At 38.6% G+C, this 17,801-nt stretch overlaps 1 protein-coding gene across 1 annotated transcript in view; it reads right to left on the reverse strand.

Annotated features, from left to right (window-relative positions):
* Nucleotides 1-17,423, reverse strand: part of DOP1A (DOP1 leucine zipper like protein A) — a 70,264-nt gene extending 52,841 nt beyond the window's left edge. The window contains exons 1-4 of the mRNA XM_082481502.1: nt 17,403-17,423; nt 4,218-4,409; nt 2,763-2,944; nt 311-481 (exon numbers count right to left, since the gene is read on the reverse strand). Of these exons, the coding sequence (XP_082337628.1) occupies nt 311-481; nt 2,763-2,944; nt 4,218-4,355 (491 nt within the window). The 5' untranslated portion in view covers nt 4,356-4,409; nt 17,403-17,423. The remainder of the gene's footprint in view (nt 1-310; nt 482-2,762; nt 2,945-4,217; nt 4,410-17,402) is intronic.
* Nucleotides 17,424-17,801: the final 378 nt, after the last annotated feature.

Below are 17,801 nucleotides of genomic sequence, written 5' to 3' on the forward strand. Positions count from 1 at the left end.
CCTCCCCTGGCACAACTTGAGGCTACTTTCTCTTGTCCTGTTGCTTGTTACTTGGGAGAAGAGACCTAATGTTATACAGTCTACTTGATGTCAATTCCCTTTCAATAAAAGGAACAACTAACACTTAATTTATCATAATTAATGTTAAGAATCTTCTACCATACTATTCCATTGCAATTAATATGACTGGATGAAATTAAATACCACCTACCATAAAAAAAAAAATCTACATACAAGTATTTAACAAAAAGTTGCAGCAAAACACCCTCAAATGAAGCCCTACTAATGTCATTAACATATCTATCCTTACCTTTCGTAATACTCTGACCCTTCCTCTAAGCCAGGCAGAATCCCAGTTAACAGTCCTTGCAGTCCTGGTTTCAATGTTTTCCCCAAAGGGAGGTAATAAATCTCATACAGACTCAATAATGTTGGCTTGACAGACATAGCGGCATTGGCAAGGAGTGGAAATAGTCCAGAACTGTGGAAAATAAAATTTATCTTTTTTTAGGAAGCTTCTCAAGTGAGACAATTTCATTTATGTCTTAAGACTGTTACAGGCATGCCCAATGTAGTTTAAGTATCAAGTTTTTATCTTAGAATTTTGCACAGGCATAGACCACCACACAATATGACTGCCTTTGAGACTGACAGGTTGGTATGTCAAGATTAATATTATGAACTTTATTAGCATTGTGACAGCAAGCACTGAAGGTTCAGAGATGACTGTGTTGTTCACCAATAAAGCAAATATGATAAACCAGAAGCATCTCTGCAAAACAAAATGTTAATTTTGCCATGCTGAACTACATTACAATGGAAAATGTATTTAAAAATACATTGTCTTTGCACTTATTAATAAAAGAAAACAAAAAATAGATGAGAATATTTGAGGAAATTTATAGAAATACTTTTTTTGTAAGAAAACAGAAGTAATATTTTGCTCCACCAAGTAACCCAAAGATAAAATTTAAGACATTTATACCATTAAGTAGCAAAAAAGTATATATTTACTTCAGAAATTCAGTCTGAAAATAGATTCTCAAGCTAACAATAAAACCACTGTTTATGATGCAGCATTTAAAGGACTGGAAACATTGAAGCATGTTTTGAGTTTACTATGAAAGTAAGCATAAGTTCATGAAAGTTACAAATGTGACCGGGTAAGGAGAAGTTACCTACATACTAAAACATGTTTGCTATAATTACTAAATATCATAAATTATTACAAACAGCACCAATAATCAAAGGCACATAAGCACAACAGCAATTTTCTAAATCACTGAAGACTCAGGTCAGAAGACCCTCGAGACATGAAGAAGAAAATAAAAGAACAATAAAAAAGGTAAGTTTGAGACAAGGGTCTTAAAATATACACCTACAAATCCACTGTAAAAACAAACAAACAAAACAAAAAATGCCTTGCACTTTGTGGATACAATGTTAATGATGTTACAGGAAAAAAATAATCTTTCCAAAGTACAAGAATGTTCATAAAATTTATTTTTGCCTTTATCTATCTAGAAAAACTACTGTTTTGCCATTGTCAATTGGTTTCTTTTTTCTGCACAAAACGTCTTTTTGTTCAATAACCAGCACACTATCCCACAGTCTTTCTTTGTAAGGCTACTACTCATCCATCAAGATTTGATGTTCAGACACTGTCATTCTGCTTTCATGAAAAATACTGGAATCTTTGATAATGCCTTAATGTGAATGTCAGCCTTCTGCCAAGCATCAGTAACAATGGCTTTTAGTTACATTACACAAGGTAGCATTTTCCACTATCCTAGAACTTGCTGTTAACAAGATATTGCAGCTAGTGAATCTCTGCACAAGCAAAAACTGTGAGCTATGAGATCACAGAATCTTTAAAAACATGTGGGAACACAGAACTGAGACACTCCCCTCCTCCCCCTCACCAAACGTAACTATATATAAACATCTTGCCAATGCAAAACAAAATAGCTGATGTTAAGGCATACAATTTATTTCCAAGCATTAATACACACCTTTGCTACCTGAGCAGAATTCTATTTTATTCCACTATTTCTCATACTGATGAAATTTTAATATCCAGGGATAGCTAAAGATTAAGAACCATGTGTGACCGTGTGTATATACATGTGCACACATCCCTCTATGCATTATATAATAAATAGCTTAATGTCTTGCCTGCCTCACCCAACCAAACACCTATTGGAGGTTTAGGAATCAGTATAGTTTCACTACACTTACTTTTCAAGGCTATTCTTCCTTTTCATTATCGTCAGTTCTAGAGACTGACAGTAAGAAAAATTTTGTATTTGCCCCCCATTCTCAAAACACTAACAATCTTTCTGTTCTATTGATTTGATTGCTTGGAAGAGAAAGTTTCTTGCAATAAACTATACTCCAATTCTTTTCCAGTACTACTTAAATTACAATAGAAAAATGTAATGTGAATACATTGAAATAAGAGTTAACATTTCAATCACTGTACTACTGTACATATGTGCATAAAATTTTGTTTATTTCAATAAAGAAATAATAAATTTCAGGTTTTCTAGCACTAAGGTTGGTTCCTAAAGTTTAGGTGATCTGTTCATCTTCTGATATGCAATATCCGGGAGAAGAGTACTGCACAAGCACCAGTAACACGAGGGAAAAAAATTGATTGATTCTTGCTATATAACAAAGCAATATTATTAATACAAAATTCAGGAAATCAAAAGCATCATCTCAACTATGCATTTGGAATGGAGTTGTTTAAACTATTTTACCTGTAGAGGAAAAGATCTTTGGCCAAACGCTTGGGTCCAATGATTTTGAAAATTATCTCATATGTTTCAAGTGCCTTCCGATGAACCCCTCCCGGCAAAGCTGGATGAAGACATTGTGCCAAGCGCTTGCCTATAGTCAGTTTTTTTGGTACTACCTGGTACTTCGCGTTGTTCTGTAATACCTGATAAATCAATATGTTGAGAAAAACAGCACAAAACAAGTTAAACATCAAATGCACATTTTATAAATGAGTTCCTGAACATGGCTAGTAAGTCACAACACATACCTAGGTTACAACACCAGAAAAACACATCTTTAAGATGTACCATGGAGCTTTTTCTTCGCAACGCCTTTCGCTTGTACACTTGCTATAGATGGAATTGCCAAGGCATTTAAAACTTCACCTGCAGTGGGCTCCTTACTTACAGCTTGTCCATTTCATTTTACTCATCCTTTTGAGGACAAAAATTACTATCTCCATTTCTTAAAATCAATTGCCAATAGCTCAAAGAGTGGCTCTAGAGAGTCATTAAAATGTGGGTGGTGAGTCTGGAATAAGTTTAAGAAACTGTCATAGAGTGAGACAACAAAACTTTACCACTGACTGAAACTATGTAATCACCTCAGGACTGGAACACAGAGTTGCATTTACATCTTTAGATTTTTCTTTCCCAATATCATAGCCTTCACCTTGTATGCATGTGCACCAAGAATGCTTACAATACAAAAAGTGAAAGAAATGCGAGTTTATACAAAGTCATTGGTATTGCCGACTGTACTGTCGTTCTTGATTTTCCACAAAGTTTAAAGGGTAGAATGTAAATGCTTCAGACCTGTAATTTTCTATGCCAAATTCTGCAAAGCTTTACATCGGTAAAATGGGTGTGTGTAAAGGGAACTCTATGACCCTGACTGGAGGTTCCTAGAAACACATAGGACAGATCAGAACAAGATTTTTTACAGATACCAGGATCTGTATTCATTTGCAAACGGCTATTAAAGATGATGATGATATTACATATTCAACTTATTAACTGTTAAAAAGAATCAGAAAGATAACATTCTCTGGTCAATGAATGATTTGAGCCTCATTTTATAAATCATGCTTCATAAAAATATTGCTGATATTTATACTGGCTACTATTTTTCACACTATTTCAATAACATTGAATGGTATTAGAAGTAAGTGCCAGTAACAAAAAAGACATTGCATTTATTTCCACTAGGAATGTAAATAACTTCTCCCTTTACTTACAATTACAAAGGGTTCAACTGCAACTCTTAGAAAGGCATTTGTTTGATTTGTTTGTTCCTTGCACACACCCAACATTTGGCTTAGACTGCTAAAATATTTGCAAGAATATTAGACTGCTAGAACCTTGCACTTCTGTATTTTTATACCAGTAGCTTTTGTCAGTTCCTGAATCTTTTCCAAGAGCACCTGCCAGGCATACCTTGTTTAGCTTTCCAAGTGCTGATATTAAATCCGCCCATTCACTGGAATATTCAAAGTTCTTCAGTGCTTTGTCAACAGCTGCTACATAGTTTCTGTACTTGGAATCAGTCAGTAGCTCCAGCTCCTCCGTGTTCATCCTCCCACGGTGTCCCCACTAGAGACTAGATTGCAATTCATGTACAGACATTACCTGTTCAAAATAAAAAAAATTAAGAAAGCCCAAAACCATTGTTTCCAGAGACATATTATTAAAAGTTTTGTATAAAGAGCATTAAGTTTTCCTCAAAGGCATTACAAAATATCAACCTGAAATCGGTTCACAGTAAATCCTAAACAAAACCTAACATATTGCGCATAAGTATTTAACACATGTCCAAAAGACTATATTTGTAATCAAGTACTGTTTCAAAAACCAAGCACCACTCCCCAACAAACAAAAACCCCTAGAAAATTAATGCCCTGCCCCTCCCAAAAAAACACCGTTTATTCTAAACAATGCAAAAAAGGGTTTTTTTGTTTTCTTTTTTTTCCTCCTCTGGGCTCATCACCAGAAAAACCCACCTTTCCACAAATCAGCCCCTCTGAAAACAGAAGACACCATTATTTCTGAATCACTTCCAGGTAGAAGACAAGAATGAAGGACACATACAAGAGTCACGCACTATTTAAGAGTACTTCCATGCATCTCAACACTTCCTTTTACAAGACCTGGTATTCTAATTCAACAAAGCAGGTCTACTTTGTTTCTATATTATCATCACCCACACACAACAAAAGTACATGTTTACTAGTGTTCTGCAATCAGAGGCTTTTGCAATTTGCTCTATATATTTTCATCACATAGTAATCCACACCAAGTAATTAAGATATTCTAGTTCCAGAAACACTACCTCATACTTTTATAGGCCATACACTATTTATTTCATGAAATTTGATACCTATTAAAAATAAATATGCTTTTAAAGCTACTTTAACCCCAAGCAATTACAACCCATAATGGGAAATCCTATTGTAGAATGCCTGTGAAAAAGGCAGCTTTTGTGCCCCTTTTAATTGGGGTCTTTTGGGAGTTCTCTCTGATACTCAGCTTCAGAAGAGGCTTCACACTCAGCAGATGTTGCTCTCTTCTGTCTTGAATTGAAGGAAAATGGGAAGAAAATTGCATGCAGAAGCACAGGCTGAAGCATGGTAGACCAAAAAAACCAAACAAACCATACAACACTTATAAAGAAGCTGTATTCATCAGACTGTCTACGACATATGATAAATAGAGTCACGCTGAAAACAGCGGCTTCAAGCAGGCCCTTCCAAAATTACTGGAGAACATGCCTTGTTGGCCCCTATTCTCAGTGAACAGCAATATGACAAAATAGCAGGACTGTTTGAAATGAAAAATGCCAATGAAATAACAGAGCAGAACTGGCAGAAATAAAAAGTGATATTCTGATTTCTGGTGGTTCTATAGTTGATGGAGATAATCAAACCACTTATCTTTAAATTCCGCTCAGGAAAAAGTTTAAGTGTTTTTAGACCAATCAGAAAAGACTAACAATTCAACTTGTATTACTTCATGTAATAAACACACTCCAGTTGTGCAAGATGCATCAAAAACATGAACACTTTTCTGCCTTTTATCATATATGATCAATTTAAAATGTTTTATATGAACACATAAAAATCTTTATTTGACTTGTACTATATCTATCCCTCCCTTCAAATAAGTGTTGTCCCCAAAATGGCTACCAAGCTGCTTTTTAATAACTTTGTCAACAGTTCTCAGAAGGAGTCACCACTGATGGAACAACATAAAGCCCTAGGATTGGTTATCCACTATTTTCAGCTACCTGAATGCCAACTCCTTGCCATGTTCCTGAAACAACGCCAAAACCTACAAACTATGTCACTATTAGTACCATTTTACCTTTTCAGCACTCCAAAAGGGAAAATGAAGAAATCTGTGTTCTGACATCTCCACATTAAGACAGTAGTAAATCAGGCTCAAAACTTCATGATCATAAGCTTGTCAAGTTAATCACAAAGTGCCCTGGCAGATTTTTGCTCCCTCCTTTTTTTTCCTCTTTAATTAGCAGGTGCTCATGAAGATAAATTGATAAGAACCCATCTTTAATCCTCCCAAACTTCGTTTTTTTTAGTGCTAGAAGAACACTAAAAAAGTGTTGCTTCAGTCTTCAGAGACAGTACACAACCGCTCTGGGTCGTGGAGAGGGACCTTCAAGAAGCCTCTTACCCCTAACCTTTCATGCGTGGGCACACATAAGGTGCCAGACAAGTCTCTCCTCTGCCATCATCACATTTATCTTTTCTTCAACAGAACCACCAAAGTTGCACATTAATCATTTCTTTATCCTTATTACTATCTTTCTCCTCATATTGCTCATCTCCTGGTTTCTCAGCATTGTAAGGAAAAATGCCAGAAAGAAGAAAAACAAGAAAGGGACAGACAAAAGGAAGAAAGCTGGGATAACAGGAGTGAATAAGAAGGCCAAGAACTACAAATCTTTTGCACTCTTGATTCTGATAGCAGACTAATACTGACAGATTGTCTCCAAGGCAGAAGAGAAATGCAAACCATTACTTAAAAAACATATTGTGGGTGCCAAATTGATAGATTCTGCAACACCCTACTGGCATAAAGCACTTAGATCTCACTTTTTATTTTAAAAAGGTATTCATGTGGTTTCATTTTATAATAAACATCTTTCTTTGGATTAAGTCCAGTAAAAGATCAGGTTTGCTTTGAAAAAGCTATAGAATGCCAACAGATTTCTCAAAGAGACAGTTGCACAACTGCCAATGTCTGATCTCCAAAAGTAAAATAAAGTATTGACACTAAAAAAGAAGAAAGGACCAACACACAAAAGCAGCACAATTCTCATTTTTCCAGGCACAAAGGATGGAGAAAGAACTTGACACAGCGAATAATGTGTTCTGAGTGAAGAAAGCATCAGCATCCTTTTTTTATCCAGCTAAAGCATAAATGCAACCATTTATGGCTGAGTAGAAAATAGGGCTCTGTCTTCCTCAAGTGTTTGAAATACCTGAAACCTGAGAGTGGATTCATTCAGGGTTACCCAAAGGTTAGACAAAACCAGCAGGAACACAGGGTTAAACTAGTAGCTTTTTCCAGACTTACTAACGGATTAGAATATTCACTTCCTTTTAAAACCAAACAAAAAAAAAATAACAATTTTGACTAAATAACCTATATTTTTAGACAAGTCTATCGCACACCAGCTGATACTAATGAACTTACTTTACTTGTGCAATTGATATTTACGTTTATCCATGTTATCAGTGAATTTAATCATTATGAAGTTTTGTATAGAGGAAAAAAAATATCTGTTTTCTTACTACTCTATGGTTATGCTATCATTTTTCTTTCTTACAAAAAAACCTTCTGTATAGTTTGAGGTTACAGGGAGAGAATTTCTTGCATATTTTTTCCTACAACTAAGAGTCTCTATTTTAAACATTGTATCGTCCAAATCATATCAGTAGCCATAATAAGCCAGGGATACAGAGAAGATGCTATGTAAATATTATGCATTATTTTTATAAAGCTGGCACTATTTTTATTCTAAGACCATTGAAACTACAGGAATGTCTATTTTTATTAGCTCCGATACATAAAAATATACTTGTCCTACAAGGTTTACTTTTTGTTTAGCCTGAAGATATTCCAAAATACAGTTTTTAGTGTTTTCTTGTTTCTGTCATGTATTCTTACTTATACTTTTGTGTTCTCTTCATCTATAATAAAATTGGAGATTTAACGTTTAATTTACAGCACTGATATTTCAATACAATGTTAAAGTCTAGTAATGTTCATCTTGTAAGTGTCAGTAGGTCTTGACACTTACTACTTTCCACTTCATCTTCTCATGGGGATTAAAAAACAGACACAGCACAATTCTGAATATACCTGGATACCTGCAAGAGTCTTCGAGTACAACTTTGAGATGGAAACCAGTTACCTGGGGCTGTAGATCTCCTTTTGCTGGGGGCTGTGTATAGTGTATTCACGTCATCAGTGAGGTGGTATTGGCTTTCCTCTGAGTTAAGATGATACTGCTACAGCTGTGTTTTCCACAGCAAATGCTCACTCCTCACAACTCGTGCCTAAAAGCCTTCTGTCTCGCATCAACACAAACTATTAACCTCTTTAGCTTCAGTGGAAACCATTTAGTGCCTCTTAAAGAAACTCAATTGAGAAGAACAGCAGCTTCATCAACATTTATTCAATAAAAGCAGCTTTCATCTAGATTCTATCCCAATTTAATCATAAGGTATAAGTCTTCCCAACAATTCATAAGCTCTCCAGTATCTGTTGCACCCCAAAGCTCCTCTTCAGGTTTGATTTGCTACTGTTCCGCTCTTACATTTTTCAAGCCTCGCAGAATTGCTCTATTTATCTGCTTCACACCATCTGCAATAATGAAACAGTTGCTTTCTAGTGCAGGTCAAGAGGCTGACCACTGTGAGCACAAACCTGCATACGTCATGTCACTTCAAGAGTTCTCAAGATTTGTCCCAAGTACTACAAGAACCTGAGCTCACAAAATTGCTCCCTTTGCAATCCTCAGTTTCAGCTTTGCAATATTTCAAGGCTTTTCTAAAATAGTTTACTGTTTCAAGCGTGTCTATGGGACATACAGTAAAAGAACTAATAGATAATGAAAAAGCAGATGAGAAAAATTTCAAATTTCACAGTACTAAGCTATTGCTTTCTAAGCTGTGAACAGTGCCCACATACCAAGCTGGTAACTGCAGAAACATATTTTTATTTAAATAGAATTAATACAAACACAGATTTGAATACATGTAAAACAGAAGCCTTGTCATTTGGTAATTTATTATGCTTTGTTTCCCCTCAGAAGCATTTAAAAGCATGACTAGCAAAATAAATACTCCAAATCCCAGGCTAGTCTCTAAAGATAAGAATGAAATGTTGGAAATATATATATTCTTCTGTCACCAGAGATGAAGATTTTCCAATTACATCTAATTACTCTATTTCTAAATTGTCTTTCTACAGAATCCTCAGAGAGATTTTTCAGAGAGGTATCTCTAATGTCTTCTGAAAAACAAGAACCATTTGAGCTTGTTATTTTGGCCTATTGGTCTTCAGTAATGAAAGATAACACCCCCCCATATTACCCAAATAAACAAAATAAAAAAATCAGACTGTATAATTAATTATAATTACTCATGATCTCATTTGCATCCTGCAACAGTATAGAGCAATTAAGATTTAATATCGCTATTAATAAATTAACAGTACACTTTTCTACCCAGTCAAAATTCACAAGTAGAAACATTTTTCCACAGAAATAGGTGTTCAAATTCCTTTCCACTACAAAATTAAATCAAATCAGCATAACAGTCTATGCATTACCCATACTGGCAACTTCTAAATCAACATGAGATGTTTTCCTGAGAGTTGAGGAGAACCGGGTCAGAGACCACTTGGCCAAGCTGGACATTCATAAGTCCATAGGCCCTGACGGGATACACTCGCGAGCGCTGAGAGAACTGGCAGATGTTATTGCTAGACCACTCTCCATCGTCTTTGAAAGGTCATGGAGAACAGGAGAGGTGCCTGAGGATTGGAGAAAGGCTGACATCACTCCGATCTTCAAAAAAGGCAAGAAGGAGGACCCAGGGAACTACAGACCAGTTAGTCTAACCTCTGTCCCTGGGAAAGTAATGGAGCGACTCATTCTGGATGTCATCTCCAAACACGTTGAGGAACAGGAAGTGATTGGAAGTGGTCAACATGGATTTACCAAGGGTAAATCATGCTTGACCAATCTGATAGCTTTCTATGATGTTATAACTGGTTGGCTGGATGAGGGGAGAGCCATAGATGTCATCTACCTTGACTTTAGCAAGGCTTTTCACACTGTCTCCCATAACGTCCTCATTAGGAAGCTGAGGAAGTATGGGCTAGATGAAGTGACAGTGAGGTGGATTGAGAGTTGGCTGCGGGACAGAACTCAGAGGGTTGTGATCAGCGGCACAGAGTCTAGTTGGAGGCCTGTAACCAGTGGTGTCCCCCAGGGGTCAATACTTGGTCCTATCTTGTTCAATATATCCATCAATGACCTGGATGAGGGGGCAGAGTGTATCCTCAGCAAGTTCACTGATGATACCAAACTGGGTGGGGTGGCTGACACCCCAGAGGGCCGTGCTGCCATCCAGCGTGACCTGGACAGGCTGAAGAGCTGGGCAGAGAAGAACCTAATGAGGTTCAACAAAAACAAGTGCAAGGTCCTGCACCTGGGGAGGAAGAATGCTAAGTACCAGTATAGGTTAGGGGCAGACCTGCTGGGAAGTAGCTCTGAGGAGAAGGATCTGGGGGTCCTAGTAGACAGTAAATTACCCATGACCCAGCAATGTGCCCTTGTTGCCAAAAAGGCCAATGGAATCCTGGACTGCATAGGGAAGAGTGTGACCCGTAGGTCGAAGGAGGTCATTCTCCCCCTCTACTCTGCACTGGTGAGGCCACAACTGGAATACTGTGTCCAGTTTTGGGCTCCCCAGTTCAAGAGGGACAGGGAACTGCTGGAGCGAGTCCAGCGAAGGGCAACTAAGATGATCAAGGGATTGGAGCATCTCCCTTATGAGGAAAGGCTGAGAGAGCTGGGACTCTTTAGCCTGGAGAAGAGAAGGCTGAGGGGAGACCTTATTATGGTGTACAAGTATCTAAGGGGTGGGTTGAAGGAGGATGGAGCCAGGCTCTTTTCAATGGTTCCCAGTGACAGGACGAGGGGTAATGGGCACAAGTTAGAACACAGGAAGTTCCGTTCAAATACACAGAAAAACTTCTTTACGGTGAGGGTGACAGAGCACTGGCACAGGCTGCCCAGGAAGGTTGTGAAGTCCCCTTCTCTGGAGATTTTCAAGACCCGCCTGGATGCAGTCCTGAGTAATGTGCTCTAGGCAATCCTGCTTTGGCAGGGGAGTTGGACTAGATGATCTCTAGAGGTCCCTTCCAACTCTGAAACTCTGTGATTCTCATTCAAACAAGAATTAAATGAGAAAAAACCTATGGCTTGTACTAATGAGGTTAGATTATGTACCCAACTGGATGTGCTCCCTCCTGGCTTTAGAATCTACAAAACATGTTTATTATTTATTATGCTTATTATTACACAAAAACCAAACTGTCAGTAAAAAGAAACTAAGCACACTTTTTCTTCTTTTGCATATACAGGAAGTCACAGAAGAAAGACAACTGAAATAAAACCGTAAGTCTACCACTGAGCATAATCTGATGGAAATAGATAAGGTACATAAAATGTTCTTTCTGCTATTGCTGTTTTATGGTATTCTAAAGTCTGAATGACTTTTCATGACCAGACATGACTTCATAAAGAAGTCACAAGCTTAAAAATTCATAAGGAACATACAATAAGCCTTCTCAGTAATCAATTTCTCTATTCGCTGTTTAAGAAAACAAATTTATAATTATGAACAATCTCTAAGTGAGTGTATTTTCTTTTGAACATAATTTTTCAGAAGTAAAAAAGTATGAAACCTATGTGTATATGTTTATTGGAGGGGAGAATAAAGTGACCAAAGACTTCTCACTCTCGTCGGTAAATACACGTCTCTTCCAATTATCTCTTAAAAACAAGAGTTAGGGTGACATTTCAATCCCTCTACTCACTTCTGTTTTATTACAACTTTTCAATATCTAACAGGTGAACTACAAAACAGTTTGATATACTAGACTGAAATTTCGAGTTTGACTCTGGACCCACCAACAGAACACTACTGATTCCTATTCTTCCAGCCTTTGGGCACTGTACTACTCCGGACTGTCTTACTGTTTGTGGCAAAGTATGAGGAAAAAAGCAGCCCTGTTCACTGCAAGGATGTCCACACTGTTGTAATAAGCCATAAAAGGTTTGCTCTGTTAAAATAATCTTTGGCTTAATGCAAAATAATTATTTTCATTACATAGTTAAAAATTAATTCAAAAAATCCGAATAAAGCAAATTAAGTACGTATTAGCCACTGAATGCATTGTAGTGGCATACAACAGATGCTCAAGTGACATTGTGATACTCAGTATAACAGACACCATCATTTCCAGAGTTAAGTTCTCCTGTACTACACAAATGCTGGAATCCCACTTACACTAAATTTTCTACTTTTAAAATACCATATTCTTCCCGAGATCAAATCAAACATTCAGCTTTCATAGATACGAACTTATGTCACTCAGTAAATGAAAGACAATGACTTGCATCTTCTTCATTGTAACTTAGGTCAATCATTAAACTAAAACTATTTTCTTCTTCCTAAAATATTTTCCCATGTTTTTTTCCTTTCTATCAACAAATTATTCCCAAGTTATCTATCTACTATATTATAACTTAATCAGCATGCATTTTACAAGTCAACAAAACTCCAGATATCCAAACTTATTTTAAATTATGCAAAATATCTAACACATTTTATTAAAAAACACGCAACAATTTAAGTCAGAATAACACAACATAGAGAAAAATGAGGAAATGCTTCATTGAACTTGTGGTTATCCTTCAGTGCTCACTTACAAGTATTTTTCTTGTCCTGTTCTTCCCTTTGTTGACCACTGTATTTGAACAACCAATATTTCAACCTAGATCTAGAACTGGTCACTATTTCCCTCTTATTCAATTACACATTTGAAGGAAAGAAAAACAAAAAAAACACCTAGCATTTAACCTGCACTCTGTTGACATGTTTGCAGAGGACTTCCTCCTTAAACATTATTTCATCTCAGCTCAGTTACCGTCTTTATACCCAATTTAAATTATAGCAGCAATGTATCTGTCAAATAAAAAATATAAACAATCTGGGTAAAGGCTTTTTTTTTTTTTTTTAATAATCTTAAATTCAGACATGCCAGCAATTCCAAATGTAGAATATAACATTTAAGGTTTGTTGGGTTTTGTTTGTTTGCTTTTAAAATATATGAAATGTAACATCCTGGAATCAACCAGTCATTTTGATAATGCCAAACCAAACACCACCACAAAATCCCTACTCAGAAACTAACATTGTATATAGTGTATCAGGTACTGTTCCCTGGACCAAACCAAACTGTTGTCATGCTGAAAAAGGTTGGCTTGCGCCCTTGGTTGGTAGACCATTTTTCAGGTATCCACAATCAAACTTGCAATATCGTGCAGTTACCAGTTTCTCCACCTTCACGAAAAGATCTTGAGACTTCATATTAGAAATAAGGCTGTTTGGGTTACTCTAAACAGAATATGGAAGGTATTTATCTGACACAGCTAAATCCATGGTAACCACACAAGTTTGGTGGGTTGGGAAAATCATTAGCAAAGAGATAACGAGTGTGTTCTGGTGTGAGTGCAACTGCACCCTCCCCGTGGCCTCCGTACCACCTGTCAGCGCTGTAAGTTTTGTGCTTTCCCTGTCCCACTGTGCTATCACCCAGGTCTCACACGCACTGACTAGACTTTGGGGCTACTGCCCTCTCTGTTGAGAAGTGATTGATAAGTATGTACATGATTTCATATAGTTATCTCATCTCCAGGTGTCTGAGCACAGTAACAAGACAAGCTTTCTAAAATAAACTGCAATTTATTTTCACTTTTACATGTTTCAGCCTCATGCCTTCAAATGGTCACTGTATCCTCTCTGGAAAGAATTCCTTTTTAACTAGCTAGATCTCCTTTTCTGATATTTTCCAAGCATTTACTGACAGAAGACTTATCTTCAGGTATTCTTTTTCTTGCTTGCTTATTTTTTTTACTCTCAGCAAACTAGTATTACTATATGAATAGGATTTACAGTTGAAATAAAGAAAAAAATAAACAAACAAAAAACACCACAGCAAAACGTAACAATGAAAAACAACTCAAACCAGTATGACTACTTTTAAACCTAAATTTGTACTACACTTTGTTATAAAGGAGAGTTTGCCAACTTCCAGATACTTTCCAGCTTGGTAGACAAAAATAAGGACCTACATGAGTTTCACTGTCTTACATTATGCTTGCAGCACTCTTCCCTACTGAAAGAGATGCCTTGCTTCCAGGGTAATGCTGTGCCTTCACCTTACAACATCTCTTTAAATATTCCAATACACACTTTAAAATAGAATCTACCAAATTAACAATAATAAAAAAAAAGTGACCTGATAATTTATTCATTTATTCTTTGCTCACAATAACTTTAAAATTGAAGATTTAGATGAACCTTTTATTTGTCCATACCCATCATTCTAATAATATGTAGCTTCAGGTGAGTTTAACATTCTGTCTCCAAACAACCCTGATATTTCTTTTCACAAAAACATGTCAGAAGTTCTCATATCCTTATCATTCCCTTACTTAGGTAACCTTTTAATACAATGCATTTGGGCAAGACTTTATCCAACTTCCTTTTTTATTATACCCTGAGGTCCTAAGATATTACTAATTCATTCAAGTTTCAACTCATTTCTATCACTTTATTCTGATTTTAATTCTGAAACAGTGTCATATGGCACATGTATACCTATGCATTACGTAGACTGTGGTTATACTTTACAATGCATTTGATTTTACATATTCTGCAGGTGCATTTCAAAGGAATTTGTAAAGCAGAATGCTTTTCTAACCGTTCTGAAAACAGTGGCTGAACCAAAACTTGTTCAATCTCCTTATACTCAGAAGTAAGCCAGAAAAAAACATAAGGGTAAACTCCCTCTGATTTTTGCAAACGATACTAGAAACAAATTAGGCAAAGCACCATTCCTCGGCCTTACATAATTCTTTATGCTTATATTGAAGTACAAGTTTATAAAAGCAGGAATGTGTTGACTAGTGAAATCACTTACTGAGTCTCTTTGGTGCTTTCTTCTCATTTCTTGTTTCAGTTATTGGGTAGAAATGGTTGAACCTGCAGTGTTTCTTCTCCCCAAGCTCTCAGAGGGAAACATATCACTTACTGTTTCTATTTATCACTCAACTTCCTTTCAGCTACAAGTCAGGGCAACATGATTTACGTGCATACAAATAAATTACTTCAATTTTTCTATTTCATGCTTTAGCAGGTATCATTTAGTTTAGTCTCTTTTCTATCTCCTATTTTTCTAAACAATTTTCAAAACAGGTTTTTTTACACCATACTTCATACCTCTTCTTGGTTCTCTTCTACATGCCGCATATTTAATACAATATAGCCCCACTGAAGAAAAAAAGTAGAATAGTAATAAGCATTTTCAGTCAGCCCAGCCCAAGCAGTCATTCCCAGCTAAGTGAGAAGACACTAAAGGTGGACAGCAGTAACTCTGGTCAAGAGAACTAAGCCAGCAATGAACACATGTAAGCACCCTCTCCTTATTCAAATGGAGAACAATGGCAGAAGAATACAGGCTGAGCTCATGTACACCAGACAGACTGCATTCTTACCCGTGTAGCTTGCTGTGCATGCAGTGAGTATTTCTAGTGGTCAGTGTAGCATGCCAGTATTTTTACACAAGAAAAACACTACCAGTATAAATACGGCCTAACTTGTGAACATAACCATCCACTTGAATGCGAGGCCACTCCGCTAATGGATGACATAGCATAACCTGTCTTTGCAAGATGCTGTTTAAACATCTACTGTCACAGATGTAACCAACAAGTTGGGAAAGTAAGACATTTGGTAAGTCAGAAATGCAATCTCTCCTCCCTCATCTCTCACTTACAGGCTGCTTAGTTTCCAAAAGTGCCTATTCTCATTTTAATTAAAACAAAACTAGGAATTATACTGTTGATGTTCTGACTGTTTCCAAACCGACATTCCTCCACATGACATTCCTCCATGTTATATTAAAAATGACTGTACATTTTGGATAATCACACTATTTAGACATCACACTATTATTAGACCTGCAAAAGACCTACCATATTTCAGCCTGGTTTTGAAAAGTTATCAGTATTTCAAATAAAAAAATAAGCAAATCTGACAGCCAGGCCAGCATAAGTATATAAGCACGGACAGACCAAGGCTTGGCAACAAAATGAAAGACACTGATCTTCACCCTTATACTGTGCCCCCTTATTTCCTGCTAGCATCTAGCCCATTACTATTTAGATAGAGTCTTCCCATCACTTCACACTCCCAGAGCTGGAATTCAGGTATCACATTACACAGTTAACCTGAGAACCATAACACATTCACTATTACTGCATAGGGAAAGAAGATCAAGGAGTGCAAGGGTTCTTGCTAATCAGCAATGAAAATACAAGGGTTGAGTCACCCAGAACGAGCTCATCCAAACCTGCACCCCATATCCAGCATCTTTTAGGATACTTAAAGAGCTAAATTGTTTAGGCTTTTCTGGTTATTATTACAGGTATGCAAATGTTATGTCTAAAAACGTTTAATACCAGAGGCTGTCACATATTTATGCTTTCCAAGTGGGCATCACAAGATTAAAGGCCATCCCTGTGTCAACAGATGAAATTTAACCCTGCACTACACAAGCTACGGACAGCTGTATGGCCCACGTATCCTTCCAAACATCACACGCAACAACTCCAGCAAAAGAGGTCCACGGCCCTTAATTCGCTCAAGGTCAAAGCGGAACGGCTCTGGCAGCCCAACACCGAGCAGGTTCCCAGGCGGGAAGAGGTTCCCTGACGAAGCCCCTCCACGAAGGGTGGGACCAGGCCCCGCCGGCAGCGCCCGCGGCAGGTGCCTGGCTGGGGACTGAGGAACGGGGCGGGAGGGGGCGGGGAGAAGCTCTGCAGCCTCCAAACCCACCCGGGCCCGCTTTGAGCTCCGGGGGACGGCACCGGGGAAGCGGAGGGCAGACCACGGAGCGGCTGTCGGCCGCGCCAGGAGCCACAGGTTAATTGATGCGGCGCAATTAACAAGGCTAACCGCTCTCCCCAGGCTCCTCGGCACCTGCCCTCCCGCCCCCAGGCCAGCTCGGGCCCGGCCCGGCCCTCGCCCTCCACGACGGTGCCCGCGGCCCGGCACCAGGAGAGCAGAGGAGAGGGCCGGCTCGGCTCCAGGGGCGGACCCCTCTCGGCTGCGGCGCCCTCCCCAGTACGGGAGCGGCCGCCGCCGGGCCCCGCAGCCTACCCGCGCCGGGAGGAGGGGGAGGGGGAGGAGGAGGAGGAGAAGGAGGGAGAGGAGGGGGCGCCGGGGCGAGCGGCGTTACCTGAGCGACCCGAGCCGGAAGAGCCCGACCGCCACCAGCACCCCCGCGCCGCCCTGACAGCTCCCGGAATGCACTGCGCCGCACCTCCTCCTCCTCCTCCTCCTCCTTCTCCTTCCCCCCCCGCGCCCCGCACCGCCCGCGCGCCGCCGTCGCACGACGCCCCCTGGCGGACCGCGGCCGCAAAGGCGCGCGCAGGGGGGCGGGAGGCGCGCGGGCCGCGGGAGCGGCCGACGTTTGGTGGCGGAGTGTGACGTGTGGGTGGTGATGGAAGTAAAAACAAGAGTTTTATATACATACGTATATGTATTTATTTTGCCTAATCTTCACGTAGCTCACTGAATAGAGTGCAGGTAAAAATGGAAGGCAGGTGGTACTTCAGGAAATGTTATCGATTATGTT

This window comes from Vanellus vanellus, assembly GCF_965231255.1.
Source record: "Vanellus vanellus genome assembly, chromosome: 3".
NCBI lineage: Eukaryota > Metazoa > Chordata > Aves > Charadriiformes > Charadriidae > Vanellus > Vanellus vanellus.